This window comes from Labrus mixtus, chromosome 4 (assembly GCF_963584025.1).
Source record: "Labrus mixtus chromosome 4, fLabMix1.1, whole genome shotgun sequence".
Taxonomy (NCBI): domain Eukaryota; kingdom Metazoa; phylum Chordata; class Actinopteri; order Labriformes; family Labridae; genus Labrus; species Labrus mixtus.
Window position 1 is genome coordinate 11,465,701 of NC_083615.1, and position 23,587 is coordinate 11,489,287.

At 40.8% G+C, this 23,587-nt stretch overlaps 1 protein-coding gene across 1 annotated transcript in view; it reads right to left on the reverse strand.

Moving 5' to 3' along the window:
• Positions 1-23,587, reverse strand: part of pparab (peroxisome proliferator-activated receptor alpha b) — a 38,766-nt gene that overhangs the window by 4,111 nt on the left and 11,068 nt on the right. Inside the window, exons 2-6 of the mRNA XM_061035890.1 lie at positions 16,487-16,738; positions 13,502-13,662; positions 9,891-10,029; positions 4,175-4,374; positions 297-750 (exon numbers count right to left, since the gene is read on the reverse strand). Of these exons, the coding sequence (XP_060891873.1) occupies positions 297-750; positions 4,175-4,374; positions 9,891-10,029; positions 13,502-13,662; positions 16,487-16,694 (1,162 nt within the window). The 5' untranslated portion in view covers positions 16,695-16,738. The remainder of the gene's footprint in view (positions 1-296; positions 751-4,174; positions 4,375-9,890; positions 10,030-13,501; positions 13,663-16,486; positions 16,739-23,587) is intronic.

The following is a 23,587-nucleotide window of genomic DNA, read 5'->3' on the forward strand; positions in this document are numbered from 1 at the left end:
TGGAATTAAAATATTTAACAGAAAGGCAGTAGCAGCAGAGCTCCACAATTTATTTCTATTTTTGTCAAATGTGAGATTAAATTTTGTGACAGAGAGCAAGAGCTTAATCAATCTTTACTTGTAAAGTGCCTATTCATAACAAAAGTTATCTCGAGACTCTTTACAAGAGAGCAGGTAAATGGACCTTACTCTTTGTTATACTATTTATAAAGACCCAATAATAAGATATTTTATCCCAGAAGGCAAACTATCAGATTCAAATATGAATAAATATGATATTTTCCCTGCATTCCTACCTCCACAACAGATGATAGCAGCCACAAACAAGGCCAGGTCACTATCGTCTAGCTCCAGCCCGTTAAACTTCATCGCAAACTGGAACTTGGGCTCCATCATGTCACTGAATGGCCGCCGCAGGCTCTTGAGGAATTCCCGGGTGATGAAGCCTGAGCCGTACGCCACAAGTAGCCCATCTTTGTTCATACTTGAGGCGAGCATGGCGAAGAGGGCCTCGTACACGCCATATTTCAAAAGAGTCACCTGATCATTGAGGTCCAGGCTCGAGAACCCGGGGACGGACTTTGCAAACTCTGTGAGCTCGGTGACGGTTTCCACCGATGTGCACTGGCAGCAGTGGAAAATCCGAACTTCTGCCTCCCTGTCCTTCAGTGCTCCCGCTGAGCCCACCATCTTTGCCACTAAGGTCTGCTCAGCCAGCTGGAGGGTGTCCATGTCATGGATGACAAAAGGCTGTGGACAGTAAAGACAAATTGTTATTAGCTTTATATTTCTTTATTTCTAATCTTTAACTCAACCCCATTAACTTCTAGAGCAGGATTTAAGAGGAAGAGGAAGAAGACGTATATATTCTGAATTAATGCTGCGAGTGAAATTAAATTTTACACTCTGTTATTGAACATGTTAAACACAAATAGGCTGAAATACACACACATGCACCAGGACTTGAACCGGGGACCTTCCGGTTCCCAACCAACTACAGACTGAGCTACTGCCGCCCAAAGATCGCCATTCTCACCTAAAAAGCCTGAATGGTCCAACAGCATCACACCTTTTAACGGCTCTTAGAGCCTCGTTTTAGCTGTGGAACAAAATGCAGGCGTTCTTGTTGTACTTTTAAGTCTCCAAAAGTAGTATGGGAGGCAGAGCTTGTGGAATCATCTACAATTTTGGGGCAGGGAGGCAGATACTGTCTCAATTGAGGGGCGGCAGTAGCTCAGTCTGTAGGGACTTGGGTTGGGAACCGGAGGGTCGCCAGCTCAAGTCCCGGTGCGGACCAAATATGGAAGTTGGTCTGGTAGCTGGAGACACGCCAGATCACCTCCTGAGCACTGCCGAGGCGCCCCTGAGCAAGGCACCGAACCCCCTCCCCACCATCAGCTCAGGAGCGCCCGCTGTGGGCCGCTCCGTCACTCTGGCTTTTAAAAGTGGGCTCAAACATTTCTAGTTTATATTCATGGCCTGCTCAAGCTTGACTTGTTGGCCTGTAGTTAGGGCTGCTATAGGCTTAGTCTAAAGTAGGAAGAAATACATCTAGCTCCTGTGTCTTCTGCCTCTCTATCTGTATCTGTATGCAATCACCGCCCATTAAAGTACTACAGTAAACCTGTGTCTTCCATGGAGTATTTGTGCTCTCTTGTGGATTGCTGTTGCTAGAATCATATGCCTTGGACCTGCTTGACTCCAACTACTACAATTATTTTAACACTCTTAGTAACACATGTTTGATCACCAATTACGAGTCAGGTCATGCTCAAAGTTTCTGCCTGTTAAAGTGAAGTTTTTCCTTGCTGTTGCCCACTCAGCTGTACTAATTTCAGAGTAAAGTTGAGGCCTGTTCTACATCTAAATTGACATGTGGTAACTTTAATTGTTATTTGTTGTTATAAATAAGAACGACCTATAGGTGAAAGTTTGTTGGAATACAACACAGTCAATACAGTGTGTTCCTTATTTTTGACAGACTTGACTACATAAATAAGGAAAAAGATCAATCAGCCATTGTCCCTACATGAAACACTGTAGTGACTGATGTTTACCCATAATCTTTACCTGAACGGGAGGCTAGGCCCGGAGCCCTTATTGACACTTTCATATTTCCACAATGACATACTGAGCCTATGGCTACACAATTATGAATTTAACTCTGTCAAAAAACAGACAAAAAGTCAAAAAAGATGTTAGGTGCAAATAATGTGATGTGAAATATAAGTACTACATTTTGAAAATAAAATTTAACCCAGTTTCAGTTGGTTCCAAACAACGTTGGAGACATATTGCACACTCACATTTGATGTATACAGAAGATAGGTCTACCTTTTGATTTTAAAGTAAAACACTGCCAAATGCTAACGTCAGCAAACCACAGAGGAGTTAGGCAGACTTCCATGGGGTAGATAGAGTTACAAAGCCCATTGAAACATTGCAAGGTAATCAAAGGACTAAAAAAACATTGGTTGGCGAAGGAGGCTACAGGTAGCCTTGCTAGCTGCTCTGTGAAGCTGTTCTCCACTGCTCCACTAATACTTTCAGCTAAGTGCTCATGTCTGTACATAGCAAGAATAATGTTTACAGTGTTCGCTCTCTGTTGAAATTTAGCATGCTAACATTTAAGCTGACGTCTACTTTTACAGGTAGGCCTACCAGTAGGCTACAACATTTTGTGGCAATCCAACAAAATGTTGGTGATATACGTTTCAGTTTGATAAAAGCAGTGGGCCAGCAAACTGGCAAAGAGATCAATCATGCAACCAAGACAGCCACCCTGCTAGCATGCCTCAAAATTAGAACACTGCTAGCCCTCCTCATAAATGAACTTTCTCACAGAACTCAGCAGGAGTAATAACTGACAGAATAATGAATATAAACTCAATTATTACTAGTAATTACTATTACTACTAGCATAGGTTTAAGTAGTTATCATTTCTAGAAATCAATCCAACACTTTTGTTCCAAAATCCTGTGCACACTGGAGCTCAGAGCAATAGCAACAACTTGGCATTTCTTAAGCTGCTTGTTTTCTCAAAGACTTAAACATCCAGTCAAGACTTGACGTGCATTCAGATTAATCACAACACAGCACAACACAACCAGTCAAGTCAGATTATAAAACTGGCATTAATTACTGTACACAGATCAGGGCCAACAGGGACATTGTTATGGCTCAGTATCTACCCAGACATTCAGACTGATGAGTCAAATCTGACGAGGATCTTACTAACAGACATTTACTGGATCCATATCAGTTGATGACCTAGATCACCTTTTTATTAGTTTGATCTATTTTGTTACTCAAATATATTAGATATCTTGTATTTAACATAAGAAAAATGATCTTTAATAACCAACGTTCTCAGATCAAAGGTAAGCAACATGTGAGCATTCAAACACATTAAAGTTTGGGCTTCATCGTCAACTTCTGTATTGCATAAAAGTCCTGTGACACCATGAAAAGTGAATGTGAATTTCTTACTGCCTTCTTGTCAATGGCTACATAGCCCACATACTCCCTGTGTACTATAAAAGCTCACTTATCAATCTGAGGCTTTGAAGTCCAGAAGCAGTGGGGGGAATGTCTGTGTTTGAACATGATGCACCCAGACTGACCTGTCCCTCTTGACCTATTTCACACATACACAAATCCATCCATGGAATTCACAACAACTCTTCACTTGTTCACTTCTTTTCTGGTGAAGGGAAAATTAAAGAAATAAAAGGCTGCGAGGGATTTTTTCTTTTGGTGAATTTAGGGATTAAAGAGCTCAGGCATTGAAGAAAAAAGGCAGCAAAGAGAGAGGTGATGTGCTCAAACACTGGCTCTTTATAGCATTTAGCTGGAAACAGATGTCTCCTTGTCGAACTTGTGAGTTGGCTCGCACTACTGATTGAGAAAGTTATTTCTGTCATTGGCTGGCAGCACATGCTCTCTGAGGTACTGGCTGCCAGGTCGTATTGAGACATTAGCTTGATTGCAAATTTTGAATGTGCTCAGAATAAGTTGAAATGACTCCAAAGGGGAAAGCATAAATTAAAAAGTTGCAAGACATCATGACCTTGACCTGTGAGGAAATGCTGGTTATAAGCACAACCTCAAACACACTATCCATAAACACATGCAATATCTCACTCACGGACCCCCTGCTCTTAATGAACCTACAGGAGTGCTGGTCTTGCCGGTGAGGATGGTTCGGGCCTTGGCCTTGTTCATGTTGAAGTTCTTGAGGTAGGCCTCGTAAATCTGCCGGGCCAGCGTCTTCTGGTCGGCTAGCTGAGGGTCTTCCATCTCCCTGTCCCCCGTCACCATCTCCGCTTTCAGCTTTAGCTTTTCTGACTGGGGCATCCGGCCAAAACGGATGGCTGTAGAGAGAAAAACAAACAGAATGTTGGACAAAGAAGAGTGAACTAAATGATTGATGCGCCACTGAACATCAAAAGCTTCATATTCAAGAGGAATTATTTTTCAAAATGACTACACAGACACCTCACAGAGTACAATGAATCCAAGTAGACACACAAGCAGAAAACAAAACATTTAATGCATCCAAAAAATATTACAATCTTTAAAACTTAAACTTTGGGAACAGTAGCAATGATATACAAAGCACCAGTCATGTTAGGTAAGCAGAGCTCAGGCCGTCCATTTTTCTGTACCTTCTGTTTTCCTGACATCTGGTGCCAAAGCCTTATTTCCCCCCAACATATGGATCTACAGGCAGTATTCGTTCTGTTGTATTCAAAACAAGAAAATCTTACATAGTGTATTTCATGGAATCAGTATGAAATCAGTACGAATCTAACAGGGCTTGATCAAATACTCCTTGCATTTCTGATGTCTTTATAAATAAATCTCTCATATCGCTGAAGTGCAGCCCAAGGCCTCAATTCAGTCAAAGGCAAAGCAGTTACATTTTATTTATATTTTTCTGTCTTTTTAGAAAAACATGCAGTGGGAACAGTCTCTGCATAAAACAGCCATGTGCCATTACTCAAATCACATTCTAAATCTAATGAAAATATTCTTCCACAGAGAGGCCAGGAGGTCAGGAAATCACGGACCAGTTCGCCATAGAAGGAAAAAACCTGATCCCTATTTAAGTTTTGTAATTCAGGCTGTCTCAGACAGTGAATGTCTTACATTTGTTCCAAGAAGGACATGTTCCTTGAGTGATAACAGGAGCAGGGTGGTCTTGAGCGATGGCCATGGCCCTTTCCAAATAGCCACAGTTCAGTAGGCAGTACGTACTTTTCAGTAGGGAGTTTCAGTATACTGAACTTTCGTGGTCATTCTGTATGCATTTTTTGGGTCCACCTCAGTATACTGAACATTTCAGTATGGATACTAACTTCCGGGTTTCATGCAGTATGGATCGGATGCGTGCTTTCAGGAAATGAATTGTATTTTACCACCCACAATGCTGTGCGAAATTAAACGTAAATCGGCACGTCACGTGCGCCTCCAAATCAAAACAAACGAGCATGGATTAATTGAATCAATTTTTAATCTAGAGTTAAAGTCCCGACTGCAATCACTACTTTAAATTAACAACAGAAAATATAACAAATATCTGCATTATTATAAAACCTTTCCCCCTCTATTTAAATAATGATTTCACTATTCAAATGCGTCTTTATTTGTTTATTTTACTTTATATTCCGTATCTTACTGTCTTTCATTTGTACTTTCCTTTATGTACTGTATGTTATTTAGTTATTTAATCTGCCTTTTACTTAATTTACATTGTGATATTGTGTTTTGTTTACCTGACTGTATATGCGCATTACTCTTCTTGAATAAAGCTAAAAAAACAAAAAAACAAAAAAAAACGGGTGGATGCGGCCGGTTCTGGAAACGTAAATGACGTCACTTCCATACTGAATGAATCAGACGAAGTAGGCACAAATATCTGCCTACTGTGTGTGCATACTGAATAGTAGGTACTAACAGTATGCAGCACGGATAGTACGTACTGCCTACTGCCTACTGCAAGACTGAGTATGTACTTGGCAATTCGGATACGGCCCATGTCACAATGTCCTGAAGAGCACTTTGATTATCACAGTGTAGTAGCTAGGTAGCTGTCAATCATAATCAGCTTTGGATGCATGAACACTGGTGTTTACATGTTGTTGTTGAGTCCAATGTGCTGTATCCATGGAAGAAGAAAACTGGCTGTCAGTCCAGCCCTGACACAACTTTACCACTTCTGTGGGTGAGAGGTGAGATGTCATGAAGCGTTCTTTAGTGTTAAATGGAGAGGTGTGTAAACGGCGGAGCTACAAACTGTTAGATGAAAAATGATCAAAGGGACCCTACTCCATATAACAGAATACATTTAGCAGTTACATGCTACAAAACAATGCAATGCAGCTGCTACTACTGTAACTAATCTAAAAGATGTATAATCGTGTTAAAATTGTATTTTCCCTCTTATTACCTGCCTGTGCACAGACACGTATTCTCAATATATACATGTTGTTCTAAATGCATTTTAATCTGTAAAAAATACCAATGAAGCACAAATTATTTTCTTTTTAATTAGAAAGAGGTACAAATCATTTTGTTTCTATACATTACATTTAAAGAAATGATTATGAGAGGTGCATTCGAAGTGAGCTTAAAGACAACATTAGTTGTTTTTCTCCTAGAGGATGCTGGCATCTCTCAGACGGCCTGATCCAATTCGACTAACAAGATTAGAGGTGAACTGTTTTTAACCCCTCCTCTCCAATTTAAATGGGCATAAGCTTATGCACACTCTCGTAAACACACACACACAAACACACTCACACACTGCTCCCTGAGAAGCCGACATCCAGCTGCATCTACCGCCTGCATTTTACGAGACTATAAACGCATAAAAGGAGATCTGATTTCCCTGTTTTCCAGCAAGCCACACATCGCTGAAACTCATCCAGGCTAGCTGAGCAGGAATGAGCAGGGGATGCAGAGAGATGAGGGCCCATTAGATAACTGCTCACAAAGTGGATGGAGCATCTGAAGCCGCCAAAGCTCCCACAGTGGACTCCTGGGCAGGAGCCAAGTCTAATTAAGATGAGAGGAAGTGAGTGATCTTAAGCTGAGCATAAGTCCTAAGAAGCGTCGTGAGGGGATGAATCTGTGAGTGAAGGGGGGGAAGGGGCTAAAGGTGGGAGGGGGACAGTCTGTCAATCCGTGAAGTCATCTGTTTCAACGGCTAATAGGTGGAAGATTATTCAAGCCTTCCTTTACTACACCTTATGTTGCATGAAGCCTTTTACATGGTGTGTTTTTCACACTGTATCAGGTCAATAGATGAGATGAGGTACCATTAGGTTGTTTTGTTAAGGTGCTGGATTAACTTGTGTCGCATGGTAATAAAAGTACATTTAATCAAATAACTTGCATTCTACAACTGAGACATGAATAGCCATGAATGTTTGTCCCTTTAGATCATAGGGAAAAAAAGTTGTTCTATTTTATTTTTCACACTTAATTCATCGCTAAGGGAAATTCTGGTTTACACTCTGTTATTGAGAGACATGCTTCTCACACACACAGTCCTGAAATACAAACGTGCACAAACAGGATTTGTTGACATGCATCAGTCGAGAGATGTCAGAGTGGGGCTGCTACGCAGGGAGCCCGCCAGAGCTGTTGGGGGTTCAGTGCCTCGCTCAAGGGCACCTCAGCAGTACTCGAGAAGTGACCTTGAACCTGCAGCTACCAGAACAACTTCCATATTATAGTCCGCACCGGGGCTTCAACCGGTGACCCTCCGGTTCCCAACACAAGTCCCTGCGGACTGAGCCACTGCCGCCCCAAACATTTCTCAAACAGTAGTGAACACCCCGAACTCTCTTACACAGAAACTCATACATATACTGTATAATTTTTACACATCAGGTTGTTAATTTATTTATTTAATTGTTATTAACTTCAAATCTTTTTCACAATATTTTTTACCTTTATTCTAACTTAAATGTTGCCGTCATGTTTCTTATTTTACCCCATAGAGTGATTCATCCAATTGTTTTCTTAAGATTTACATTTTAGTCTAATTGTCCCTGATCATCAGAATTGTGGATGGATAATATGGATTTTTCGTTAAATTAATAAATCAGAACAATCTGTTATAACAAAAAAAATGTTTTGAAAGAGGATAAAAGTCAGTGTGATTTTTGGTGAATAATGTTATTTCCAAGTGTAAATTTCATCTATGCGTAGTCAGAAGGTCGTCCTGTATGTGATGATACATCTCATTTAATAAAAAGCTGAACTTCATTATGAACGTCCAGTATCTTCAGATTACGCTGTCAAATCAATCGTCAATCGATACAAAGATAGGGACAAAGCTCTAAACTTAGCAGTTCTCCTCTCCTGTAGGCCTCAAACGATCTGGTTTCAGGGGTCTCAACTCTCCTTCCTCCCCCTCTAAGGTTACATTTAGGCCGATGAAACTCAATACAAATATACCGTAAGAGGAAGTACAGCTGACAGGGATACTACTCCTGAGCTTTAAGGAAGTACTGCATCATCAAGAAAGATCTTGCCCGTTTCTTAAGGTAACATCTCCAGTGAGTAACCTCATGGGACAAAATTAAGCTGCCCTTTCCAGCATCTGCATCTGCATCAGAAGAAGAAGAAGAAGAGGAAGAGGAAATTCACCTTTACACTCTGTTGTTGAACATGCTACACACACATGCACATGGTGGGGTTAGTTATATGCCTTGCTCAAGGGAACGTCCGCAGAGCTAAGGAAGTGGCACCTCTCCAGCTACCAGATCAATTTCCAGATTTTTGGTCCACGCCAGGACTTGAACCACGACCCTCCGGTTCCCTCCCCAAGTTCCTACAGACTGAGCTACTGCCACAAGTATGCAATATCTGCAAAGTGTGCTGAGTCTCAGATTGCATTGACCTGTTTGACCTTTCTACTTTAAATACACTGATGGACCCAGCTCACCCTCACAAACAGGGCTTTTTTTTGTGTTTGTTTTTTACCACAATCAGTACATTGACCTTGACCAGATGTCAGAATGCCATGATGTATGTTTACACAGGGTAAACAATGTCCAACAGAATCTTGTACTTTAAGATCAATATTCCTTCACAAAGATACAATGAGGAGAAAAAACTGAAGTCAGTCAACAAGACAGACAAGATTATTTTTAGGGAGTTCAAAGATACTGCATGTGCAGGTGTTTGTGTTTGTACTTGGGCAGCAGATAAGGCGGCTGGATTGATAATCACAAAACCAAAAAATGTCCTTATGACGACTAAAGACATTTTTACAACATAATAATTAAAATAATAAATGCATCCCTAAATTCAGACTTTTCCTCACAATTTACTTTTCAATAGTTTTAGATTTGACGACTATCTTTTGTTCTTTCTTCACAAATATATACTGTGGACTAGAGAAACAAGGCAATGACTGTTGTTAAACACAGTGCATGAAGTGAATCACAATAATTATACTTTATATTTGAAACATTGGACATGTGTTTTCTTGCACTGCGAAAGCTGCAGCATGCAAACACAGATGGAGTGTATTCTGTGCATGAGTGCAAACTTTTTGTTCTCTTTTTTTTCGCAAACGCAGATCGACAAAATGCTTAAACTTTGAGGAATCTGTCTGATAGCCTGCGTTAGTCTTCAGTTAGGGACTTGCCTTAACATGCAACTCCCAACAACAACACCCAACTGTGGTACTCAATTACTTATTATGTGTGCTAATTCTGTGTGTACGTGCCTGCTCAATCTTTCTTGGCATCTGCAAAAGTGTGCTAGTAGTAGTAACAAGAACCATGCGTGTGTGTGTCTGTGTCTGTGTGCATGTGTGTGCTGGGCTTGTAACAGTGCCTAGACTTGCCCCGCCCGTCAGGACTCTCACCGTTGTGTGACATGCCCACTGACAGGCACTTCTGGAAGCGGCAGTATTGGCACTTGTTGCGGTTCTTCTTTTGGATCTTGCAGCGGCGCTCACACTTGTCGTACTCCAACTTGAGACGGATCGTTCGCCTGAAAAAGCCCTGCAGGAAGGGGGGGGAAACTAGTTAAAATGTGAATATAACGCACATAAAAAAGACTTATCTGCTTGTTGTATGGAAAGTATTCTCAAACATATGAAGGAGACATGAACAGTGTAGAGCAGTTTATTCAGACAATACGCTAGGGGAAAATCTACAGGCCTATAAAACTTCAAATACAACGGAGAATAGTTCAGTACTGCTATTATGAAACCAAAATCATGGTTTTATTATAAAACATTATTGACTCTCACTCCTCATGAAGAAAGAATCCATCAGAAATGCAGTTATTCATTCAGAAACATTATTTCACCATTAGTCTTGCACTTGCACAACCTTGACAAAGAGACACTTTTAACTTTTTGCAGAGACAGACAAAGTGGCATATTTGTGTTTGGATAGAGTGTAGAAATTTGCCAGCGGGCTTGCCTGATACAACATTAAGCCATACTTGCTTGCAGTTTCATCCAAAAGCTGTCACTCAATGTGCCAAAATACATAAAACAATATCACAGACACGCAAAACGACACACAGTACAGGAGAACACAGGCGTGCAGCAACCACGTGAGCAAATGTTAACTAACAATCTGACTCGCAGCTTGCTAACTGACATGACACTAACACGTACATAAATAATACATAAATACACCCATTATAGAAGGGGAACTTACGCCGTGCCAGAACATGCTGACTCTGATAGTGTCCACTGTCGTAAAAGGATCAGTTCATGGTCATTACAGAGGTCAGACCTCTTGTATTTCAGATCCATGAAATGATAACAGGATGAATATGATACCAATGAGAGGGGATATTTGTGTTCAAGACCTCGAATGTATGTCTTATAAATAATACATTGAAATGTTTGTTGCATATAGTAGAGTTATGTTGGACACTTGACGTCAGAGATTTGTATATTTAATTGGTTTGAAGCACTTTGAGAATCTTGAGTGTTTGAAGTCTGTTATACAATGATATCAACCTATACGTTACTCTGTATACTATAATGAAAGAGTTGCTTATTTGGTCATGAACATTAACTTTCTGTAGTGAGAAGCAACTTCGTCATGCTTTAAAGGGGAACGTTTTTGTGAATATTGCATTATTCTCACACTCACTCTACACACACTAACACAAACACCTGTTTGTACAGGTGGTTATCACATGATTATTAGAAATTGTCAGTTGTATATTTTAACTACAGGAGTCTCAGCCAACATACCCCGTGTATACATTAAGTACATTTACCGGCACACAGTAGAATATGGATTACTAAAAGGTGGATAGGGCACAACCCAACCCGGGTGTCTTGGTGAACAATGCTGCTTTGTGTATGTATAACATGTATACCATTACCTGCAGCCTTTGTTGTATTTTTCTCTGTCCCACTTATTACCCCCTCCTCTCAACCCTTTATTGCCAATCTTGAAATAAAGGATGGCTCCAAATCAGGTCTAAATTCAGAGCAGAGTGTATTTTTGTAACGTTATGAAAAACTTGATGGAGAAGTTCTTAGGAATCATTTTAGATCCACAACTCAAGTTTGATAAACACGTAAATAAAATCACAAAAACAATCAAGAACAACCTGAACTGCTTTAAATTAATAAGACACTACATACCAACTCAAGCAGCACAGGTGTTCATGCATTCAATGATTTTCTCTCATTTCTCATACTGTATGACAGTTTGGTCACAAGCTTCACCCTCTACAATCAGAAACCTCTCATCACTATACAACCAGGCCCTGAAAATAATGGACAAAAAACCTGTCCGGTGGCATCACTGTCACATACTGAAAAAACACAATCTACTCAGTTTTGAGAGCTTCATGCACTTATGTTTCCTCAAACTTGTTTTTAAATGTGTCAACAATCTGGCCCCTGAACCTCTCTCCAGATATGTTCAAAAACAGGACGGAAACAGGGTAACGAGAAGCACTGTGAATGGAGACTGTAGCGTACAACATCGTAGATCTACGTTTGGTCAATCAGCCTTCTCCATCAAAGGCTGTAAACTCTGGAACACCTTACCACCTGAAATAAAATTAATGTCCGACTTAAAATCTTTTACAAAACAGGTGAAATGCTCAAAGCAAGCCAGAGATGTACCCACTTTTAATTAATATCTTCAAACTTCATTTTAAACTGGTTTATAGCATTTGTATTGTTGTACATGTATTTTAATGTATCCTCATATCGTGTTATGGGGTTTTATGTAACTGAATGTTGTACATTTTAATCTGTTTGTTTACATAAAGGCCCAACTGGGGACACGAGTTGGAAATTAGCAATAGCTATATACTCTTTATGCAGCACATCAGTTTCATGCTTTGTATTGAAATTATGTTAAATTGCATTGTCCCTATTAAATAAATAAATTCAAAGAAATGCTCACAAAGCTTCAGCTGATCCAGCTCATGTTGTAACTACGATGGACTTCCCCATTATCTCCCCTTTGGCACTTCATCGCTCACTTCTGATAGATGGACTTATAATGACCCTCTCCTAAAGGCCAAACAAATTCACCTTGACCTCTGTGATAATCGGTTGTTTTTCAGTTTTACAGCGTTACGACTTCACCCTGCAAAAGGTCACAAAGCTTTGGCTCTACCCTGTGGACCCAATGAGGACTTTGTCCAGAGTAGATACTTTTTTTTCTTCTGTACTGATGCATTCACAGCCACACACATACGGTTCATAAACTATAGCACTAACACTAATAAATAATACACTGCTGCATAGATTTACACGTCTGCGAGCTGCTTCTGCAGTTAGTATGTGAATGTATATGTAACAGCATGTTGACATGTTTGACTTCCTGACTTTGAAACTCCCACTGTTGTCCCGCTGGATTCACAGTGAGGAGGCGTAGAAAAGGCTTTAGCTTCTGAAGCTACATCAGTGTTTTACTTCAGTGATAATGAAGAAAACAATTCAAAATATAGCAACACTGGTTCAAAAACACATTTAACACACACCGCAGGTTAGACTTTCTTTCCCCTTCAGTGAATCCTGAAAAACAGCCCTGGGTTGTTCTTCAACACGGTAAACAATTAACTAAGCGCATGACGACGACGCATGATATTCATGATGCATTCATGATGCAGTCATGATGCATTCAGATTTGGTCACAAAAAATAAGGCCTCTGGATTCCTGTACCACTTTCTTTAGGGTAGCTCTTGAAAAAGTGGATATCAAATATAAGATTTACAGTCTTGGAATTGGTCACATGAGGACAGAAGACTGATTGTGAATCCTGGCTTGTTCGTACTTGTGTTGGTGACACGTGGATGAATTATTGACAACAGTATTGACAGGGTAAGAGAGAGCAGAAGTAGCAGCAGTAAAAAAAAACAACTGTGTAAGGTGAGTGTCGTAAAAGCACCCCGTTATCTGCGTGATAAGTCTTCCACACGTTCAACTGGATGTCAGTTGTGTGGCTGCATAATTACTGTGTGTGTAATCTTGGGCTCACCTTGCAGCCCTCGCAGGCGTGGACTCCATAGTGGTACCCCGAGGCGCGGTCAGCACAAACTCGACATTCCAGATTGAGCGAGGAAGAAGATGAGAAGTCCTCCTGGCCCGCTGCCAGCCCGTAAACAACCGACGACGGGCTGGATGCTGGGGTCAGGGCATCTACAAAACAGAGGAACACGGGCGATTAAACTACTGACTACACAAACATCCTGAGGCAAAGTCAACACTGATAGCTAACTAAAAGACATGTTTGAACATGTTTTGTCTTTTGCAGTTGTCAAAAAAATGTCTAAAAAGACCGTAAACAGCACACAATTGATAAAAAGTTAAAAAAAAACTTTTATCTATCTACTTGCTTTTGTGCACTGACTTTCAAAAAGAGCCTTCTCTGTTTGACCGATCTTATCATTCATACGACACAGTGGCTTTTATTGCCCTGCACGTGCAGTTTTATCACAACTGATTTGGAAGTGGGCAAACACACAGTTTCTAGGTACAGTATGTATTATTTCCATTGTTGCTGTATAGCTACAGTGTTCCTCATAACCATGTGGATAATGTGCAAGCTTAAATCAGAAACCTATAGCTCAATTTCAAGATTGACTGTTAAACAGTTTATCCTCAAATAGGTAATTGTCAAATTGTGCAAGGAGCAAAAGCAGTTGCATGCACGTTTGCAAGCTAGTTTGTAACAAATAATTAAATAAATAAATAATGTACGTTATAAACAAAAATGGTATTTATAAATCAACATTTATCCCTCAGTAGAACAGGAGGAAGGTTGTCTTACTAGTCTTTGCATTGGAATTATAGCCGTAAAATTCTTCCAAACTTGAATATTTTGTAAAGTGATACTTGATGCTTGGTGTGGATCACGCATCAAAAGCCCAATACACACTTTCTTTATGACTGTACGGCGCATAGATGACTGGAAGCTGTGTATAAATGGCACTGGGATGCTTAAAGAGCCCATATTATGCCCTTTTTGGGGTTTGTATATTTAATCTATGTACCTACTTTTATACGTTCAAAATAGCTAAAGTCCGAAAAAAGTGTCTGTTTTTCATGTACTGCTCCTCCTTGCTCCCTCTACGCTCTGAGTCCGTCAGCTGCACTCTGTTGAGCCCACACTGTTAGACCCCACGTGGGCCAAGTCTGCTCTGATTGGTCTGCCGATCCGCTCTGGCGTTATTGGTCAGTTGCTCAGCACGCGTCTCGGACATTTCAACATGAGCTGCAGGGCTTGTCACAACGAGCCAATGGGCTTAGATCAGTGATCTCACACTGACAATGACGTTGGACTGACAAATTTTTATCGAGGGGGGCTAGAACCGAGCGTTACATGCAGCTAATGCTACAGCTAACAGGAGGCGTTTCCGCAGACTTTGAATTTTTGCACATAGATGTGCCTAAACATGGACAGGACACTTGGAAAACACACTAAAGGGCATATAAAACCAGAAAAAGCATGATATGGGACCTTTAAAGACATGGTTGTCAGAATGTCAAACAACACTTCCTCTATCAACACACCTTTCCAAAGTTAAACTTTGGGAAATTCATTTTCATAGTTCAACATAGCGTGTTGAGGTAAGAAGGTATACAGGAACTTGAACTTCTATTTTTTTTCTCATACAAAAATGATCTGACAGTATTTGCACAAAACACCCTATTGTAGCTCAGAATCACTATTTATTGGTCTTACTAATGTTTCTGTCCCTTAAGATCCAGAAGGACTTCAACGCTAGTATTACTAATACATTTTGAATAAATATATATTAGGAAATCTTCTGCCTTCATTAATGCATCCCTTCTGTGTGGTTTCATCTCCCTCTAGCAAAGAACTAGAGGAATGTTTCCCTCTTCGCTCCAACAAAGACGGTTTCAACACAACAACTCTTAATTCAGAGGTATCAACATGCCACCTGTGGTGTGCTTCGAGCCACTATCATAACAGCGTTGGAGTGGTATTACTGCTCTTCCTCATGGACAACCGGTCATAGGACTGGACATAGGTTGCCAAAAAAGTTTCAATTTCACCTTAGGGGAACATGGTTTATAGAAGAGGCTTGGTACACAAATAGCAAAGATGAAATGGTAGAAAACCTCGGCACTAAGTCAAGCCACATGAGTTGGTGGAGACATACCAGAAAAGGGATAAGCAGCATTTGGCAGCCGACCTGGAGCTGTGTGCCTGCCTGGTGTTAGTACACATGTATCAGGAAAAACAAGTCTGTAGTTCTTCTGCGCCTGTGTGTCACTGTTAACACCCCCAAACAACATCAATCCTAAACCCCCCTTACTGCATTTTCCATGACATCAACAAATGTTTCTGCGATGCCTTTTTACCCATACTTCCTGCTCTTTTCCTGTTTCCTTCCTCTTCTTTCATTATATATTTATCTTTCCACACTTTTAACAGCCTCTTCACTTGTTGCATAATTTGGAAGTAAGCATACATTTTCCAATATGCCCATGTGACTTTGATTCAGGAGGAAACACAGAAGCAAAATGGATGTTTCCTGAGCGGTGGTGCATGGTGGCTGAGGAATGTGTGAATTCCTCAATGGTTATGGGGCGAGGAGAAGGGCTGTACAAAGAGGTGAAACGAGGGAGTGCAGAAAATAAGAGGAGGGTAAATTGAAAGAGATGAATGAATAGGGGGGGATTATGGAAGAAAATCGGTGACAAGGTAAACCAGAATACGTTTGAGGAACAAGGGATAAAAAAAAAAGTGGGACAATATTGGTAAAAAAAGTTCTAGATCTATAAGTAAATTATCCAAAGTGTGTGTCTTCTCTAAACAGTAAAATGTAACAAATTACAGATTAAGGGGTTAAACTGAGGGACTACAACAACAATGGCAAGGAGATAACACAAATTTTCCAGGGACACTCTGAATCAGAAAATGACCGATTCCCAACATATACATTATAAATTCTAAAAATAAATCCTTTTGAATCAAGTGATGATGAGCGTTCACCTAGTACAGTGGAACCTTCAGAACCATTGCTGGACGACTGGTATTCGGGGACATCGAAGGAACTGAGGCCGTCGTTGTCTATGGACTGCGAGATGTCCTGGAGCTCCTCAATGCCACCCATGAATTCGTCATCGACGCACAGGGGGCTGTCCAGCACCGAGTCCTCCAGGGGCGAGGGGGGATGGTAGTGGCTCTCCATGTCGACCATTGCGATGGCAGAGGAGCGGGCTGCCGGCACTCTCACACATCAGACTGGAGACAGAGGACACGGGGGAAGGTAGAGGGGGAAAAAATACAATGAGGTCAGAGAGGTGATATGGAAATACACACTGACGGAGAGAAGAAAACAGGATAATTCAATTCTTAGGTCACCTCTGTCTTAATGGCTAGAAGTTAAGAGACAGCATTCATGCTTACAGCGCTGTGATTTTTAGATAGCGCACTGGCAGTGTTTCCCTTGGCCGCCCCCCCCCCAACGGCACCCCCCAGCCCCCCTTCATGGTCAAGTTCATTTTATTTTCTATACAGCGCCAGATCACAACAGAAGTCATAAGGATACCTTTCCTATAGAACAAGGTCTATACCTCCTCCTTTTATTAAACAAACTTAATAGCCTGATGTTATTTATCTTATTTACACGACGGCATGTCATTTCTGTCTCTACATGGTTGCGTGTTGTCAGGTGGGGGTTGCTTCTGCTGTATAAATCCAATGAAGAAATCGTGAAACAGACTGTAGATTATAACGCCATTTAATCGGCCGAGGTCAGACAACTTTACCAAACACGCATGCTTACAAATCGCTGACAAGGTAACAGTGTTCACAGTGCTGCTTATATTCTGTTAAAAGGTGCAACCCACAAATTCCTTTCTATTTGGGTACATCACTATAAAACAATAAAGATGACATGACACTGATTTGTATACATAACAGATGTAGACTCTTTGTCTAGCAAACAGTAGTTGACAACATATGGTTTGCCCCTACACAAATAAAGATCTGCTACTATTTAGGTGTTTCACCCATTTAAGGTTACAGCTTCAGACACCCAAAGTAGGAGTGCTAACAGGTGGTAGACAGACTTAAAAAGTACATTTCACAATGTTACCAAGATTCATTTATTTCATGAAAATTCATACTAACACGCGTTTACAATTCTCCTCTGCTCTCTGTAACGCGCACGGCGGAGTTTCGCTCACGATGCACACACACACACACACACACACACACACACATTCAGAGGTGCTCAGACAATGAGAGATGCATTCAGGTGCGCTCAGAAACGGGAGCTGCAGGAACAACTCGCAGGCCCCCCCGACCCCGCCCCCCCCCCCCCCCCCCCCCTGCCCCCCCCCCCCGGAGCTCTAAACCCAGGGGAAACACTGACTGACGTATGCTAAATGCTTAAGGAAGCTTGCTAGTATGGCTGAATGCTAACTCTGTTCCTCATCCTAGTTTGGCAATTTATCCTTTTAACATTTGCTAGTAAGAGACAAAGAAGATATGTATGCCATTAAGATTGGAGGAGCTCAGTCTTTATTACGTGTAAAGCACTTGCCCAATGAAAACCTTGACTTAATGGTGGCACAAAGTAAAGTCAGGGGTTCAAGTGTTTACAATTATATTGTATTTTATTATATTTCTGCAAAATTGTAATCCATCTAAAAGTTGTTGTTTATCTACTTTTCTTGGAACCAAGAACATTTGGTTTAATCCATTTTTTTGGCCTAATCATTGAGTAGATGTTGAGATATTCTAAAAGACAAGAAAATTTGTCAGGCAGCTCAAAATAAATGGTAATCTAAAAGTTCCATCCTCTGGATACCATGTATGATGACTCACTTTTGGGCAATCCAACCAATTAGGACATTTCAGTATGGGCCAAAACTGTATTCCAAACAATAACCAAACATTGGCATCATAAACCAATGTATTTAATAATTGAATCAACTTTTTGTCAAAATCATGAAGTAGATGTTGATATTTTTTACATGATAAGAAAGTTGGTTGGGAATCACTTGGGTATAAAGTATGGCAATCCCAGAGTTCCATCTCTGAGTGCCAATCCAACCAATATGTTTCGAGATATTTAATAATGGATCAAATTTACACTCCAAACATTAAAACAACATTCACATCAATAAAGCCCTGTTACTAGCATGGCAAAGATGACATCATAACATCAACACTACCGGGTAATAAGTCAATTTCAGTGCACATGATTCAACAAAGCTACTGCCAGAACATTTAGGCCTACTGAGTAGTGCTGATGAAACATGTCATTAGCCAACAGGTGCTGCATGTTGCTATGGTGGATTAGCAGGCAGCAAGATGGAAGTATCTTATGACACAACAGAAGCCCCTCTGCTCCTCTGTACTATTCTCTTCAAATACAGCAACCCTATCCTCACAAAACCTCACAGTGGTCCCGAAAGAGAAGGACTGAGGACAAGAAGAAGGAGAGCGAGGCCCATAGACATGTGGATGGATGAATGTAGGTCACCAGACTGGTTTAGGTTATGAATGGAAGAGACATGACAGAGGGTTTGTCCTGTAGAGTAGAGATTTTGCTGAATTGCACAGGGGGGACTGGGAGCCATGAGGTACCCATGAGAGTACACTAAGAAGTAGGCTTGTCTTGTATGGCTTGTACCTTACATTACATATTAGAACATCATGCATACGTATGTAAACTAGGTCAATCTCCAGTAAGCCCTTTCCCATCAGGCCCCACTAAGAACATCTAACGAGGGGGAGGTCATTGGGGGCAGTGGGAGGTGGGTGAAGGGGGCCTGTTGGACAACAGGACAGCAGCTGCCCCTTGTTTCACAACCATTCCACTCATTGTCATACTGCTGCCTGTAGTTTAACCTTAACTAGCCCCAAACCGTGTGATGTACTGTGGGCTGTGTGGTAAGACACACTGGCTGCATGCTCAAACAACAGAAACCAACTCTTCTTTACTGGTCCAAAACAGAGGCCTGCCCAGCGATTATCACTTTTCTACCAACATGGATTTATTATGGCTGTTTTCTGTGACCTTTTGACATTTTAATGGCAATTGATATTACTTTTTTAAAGCTATTGTAGATGTGCTTTATGTTGTGTAATGTTTGTGTATTGTGATAAACTATGTGAATGTGCAAATTGTACTGTCACATTGTAAACTGCGGACCCTAGGAAGAATAACTTAGGAAGTTAATGGGGATCCAAACAAACAAACAACTGTTTCATGTCAGCAACAATGACCTTGTTGCAGCTATTTCCCAACAACAACAACAACAACGACAACAACAACAACAACAACAGTATGGTGCCTACAAAGAATGTAAAATGATTCAGAGCAAGAACAATATCAGAGTCTTCTGAAGTATTTCATACTGGAAAATCCAAACAGTGTAATGAACTGAAACTGAAATGTGTGCAGGCTGTTATGGTTATTTTCCAGGGGCAGCGGCAGTTTAACATACATAGTTAGTTGTACAGGGCTAGTTGAACTATTAAATAAAGATTTGTATGATTTTCCATTATTTTTATGGGATGATAGTCGGTTTTTGGCAGAACACAAGTTTGAGTTGAAGATTTTGTATTGGGTATGGAAAATGGCATCAGAAAATCTGTAGCTCTCATCTGTAGGCAAAATCATGCATATGTTTACATCTACCTTTTTTCTCTCTGTTTGGTGCTATAATATCCGTGCCTACATCATCAAACACATTTTAGCACACCTAAGCTTTGCAAATCCATTACTTTATTTGCACATCGTGGTACATGTAGGTTAGAAATAGGACAGTTGAAATAGGACATCCTAATATCTGTTGGGGAAAATATATCGTCATAATATATTGGAAACCGACATGAATACAAATGTTTTAGGTTTGAAGCCAATGGGTAAGAAAGCACAGAACTTTTGGCTGAAACACTTAATTTAGTGAATTGTCTACACCAGTATTCTGGTTAAATACAATTCAATTCACTAATTAATTATCAAAACTTAACTGAATCTAAAAGTAAATGGATTCCCACCCATTAAACACTCTGCTCCACATGAAAAGAACCCTGCCATGTGAGCGGGCTGCTTTACTGAGCTACTTACTCTACGATATACTTGTGATTCTGAATGGAGGCAGTGTTAGATCTACTAGGATAAAACAAACCTCTTTAGCATTCAGCAGCTAGCTCCTGACCCTCAGGTCTTCCTTTAGAGGACATCCTGTTTCATACACTCACTTCACTCAGCACTGTCTCATTATAACACTGCTTCAGGGGGGGAAATAAAGAAGACTCTGGGCTACAGCTTAACTAACATATATGCTGTCTATTCAAATAAAACCCCTTGACCTGGGAAAGTTATTATCTAGTGGTAAGATGTGAAAAAAAAGTGAGCTTGCAGATGATAAAAATACATTTTCTATGAGATCTGTTACACTTCCTAGCTTGTAAATACTCAATTACACAATTCAGATAACTGACTATGTAAAGTGGACTAAATATACCAGGGTTGTGTCAACAAACTCCCCCTGCATGCATGGCTTTCTATTTTAAAAAACATACACGACACAAGTCCTCTTCTGAACTCATGACCCCCAACTACCCCAACAGCATGGAGTGATGGCCCAAGCTAACCTCTGTTGCCACCAACATACAGCATGAGAAAATAAACACACAGAGCCGCTTAGCTGCAGACGTGTTGTGGATTGAAACAGAGAAAAAAGAGAGACACGAGGGGGTGGAGAGGATTGTCAGCAAAGCTACATTACACACTCTTTATCAGCGGAGTGTGAGACAGAGTTAGCGAGTGAGGCAAAGAGAGAGAAAGAAAACAGGGGTTCCTACGGCAACAGCAAGCTTTTGTCCCGTAGGTCAAGACCCCTCATGTGCTCACTCAACCAAGCCTACTGAGGGCACCGCACACACACCGAGAGGGATGATGAGCAAGGTCATATGTGTTTGTGTGGGTGAGGGTTGGGGTCTAAACGGGGAGGAGGGAGAGAAGGGGTGATGTTTCAAAAGCTTGTTAACTTCGAGCCCACGGAGGTCCCCATGACGATGCCATAGCAATGCCGACACAAGGATCACACTTTGAAATCCGCATAAGAGGGAAGGCATGAGAAGAACAAACTTCCACTGGAATTCAGACTTTTATCAAAATCAATGAATCCCATTATAGGTTAGAGTATTACCAAGTCTGATTCAATGACCACAGGGCCGGATGCAGAAGCATAAATAATCCATAAAGTCCAATGGATTTCTGCACAGTCGCTCAGCAAGCTCACCCAGCCCCCCATGTAATGCTCATCCATCTCAGTCAAGACCCACATTAAACAGACAGGCCATGAAGCAGCTCGTAAGCCCCAACCAAGGCAGATAAACACACTCTGAACGTGACCCAGGCGTGAAGACGGCCTCATATTCTCCCAGCAGGAAAGCATACAGACCAGCGTGAAGTTAGTTTACTCAGCCGTCTGAGACCCTCAGGAATATTACCCACAAATCACCTGCACTGTTGAGCAGACAGTCTCGGAGGGGAAATCTATCACTCAGGAAGTAGTGAACACAAAGGGGCTCGTTACCTGATCTTGTGGTATCTCTACATCCACGCATAAGCCAGTCCATTTTTGTGGGCTAAATAAATGAAAAATATTAACTTTTACACTGAAAATCAAATGTTCCTCCTGTTGAAACAATGGCCTATAGCAGCAACAAGTTGCTTGTAGTGAAATTTAGGAAATTGGCAGCAAATTGGCAATATTTTACAATGGATAATCCCATCACAATAAACATGTACGGATGCAAGGATTCAGATGGGTAGCACTGGTGTTGACATACAAAGTTGTTGGTGTAGTCCTATGAGTGAAATAAAATATGTATATTCTGTTAAAACACTTGAATGAGATTGATATTGGTATTGGAAAATACCAAAAAATACCCCCCAAAAAATCAAACATCTCTATAACTGCCTAACCACAGTCTACAACTAATCCAAAAAGCTTTTCAATACATAATTGAAATCAACAAACAGCAAAGAGTGTGTTGACAAGGAAACCCAGATAAAGCTGGCATCAGACCAAGACATTAGTGGTGTGTATGGGCTTGTCTCGCCAAGGTGTGGAAACAAAAGACTGCAGTTATTCAGAGTAAAGGAAAATTCATGACCATAAAATGAAACAGAAGACAATAACCTGTTCACATCCTTTTAGGTGTTCTGTAAGAATAAAACAAGCACTAATACTCAAAGACTGCTTGAACATATGAGTTATTGATTAAGATTTTTTTTTTTAGAACTTCCTTAAAAGCAAAACAAAGCCCCTACCTTCCTCGTCCAATGACTTGAAGGCTTCCAAGCAACTTTGGTCCATGCTAACTTGACATACAGCTCTCTCCAAGAGATTGCATGGACATTCAGTGTGTGTGTGTGTGTGTGTGTGTGTGTGTGTGTGTGTGTGTGTGTGTGTGTGAGAGAGTGTAAAAGACAGACTACAGGTTAATGTTTAATCCACTCAACCTGTGGTCTGAGTGCTGACAGGCCTGTAAGAGGAAGGGGCCCGGGGGCATAACGGTGGTCTTATAATATGGGATGATGGGGCTGTCCCGCCAGCTCTGCCTGTCCATTTGTTTGAAGAGTTCACTCTATAAGCTTTGGCTGGACCGTGCCCGCAGTGTAAACACTTGAGTGAACCCTTATCACACAGGGCTGATACGGTGGCCGGCGCCCTCTTATCGTTATGGAGATTGACCAAAGTTCAGGCCGGGAAGTGATTGACGTTGGACTTTAGCTGCAGTCTTAGACAGACGAGCCATACGACAGCCAACAGTTCAATCATTCTGTTCTCAAATTTCTTGTAATTTCAAGGTCAATGACACCTCAATGTACAGCACACAATGCATTTTGTCTGGAAAATTCTCACTTCCCAACCTACTGCAAAATGTGATCTCTATTAATCATGTATCCTTTAAACTTCATGAGATTTAAAATCCATGCTGTAAGGGTTTTGAATTTATTGATCTTAATTTAAGATCTGTTAGTTTCAAATTTATTGATTAACTTAATCCATCACCGCAAATATTTAGGTCCTCATTAGAGTTTTTCCAATTTACACA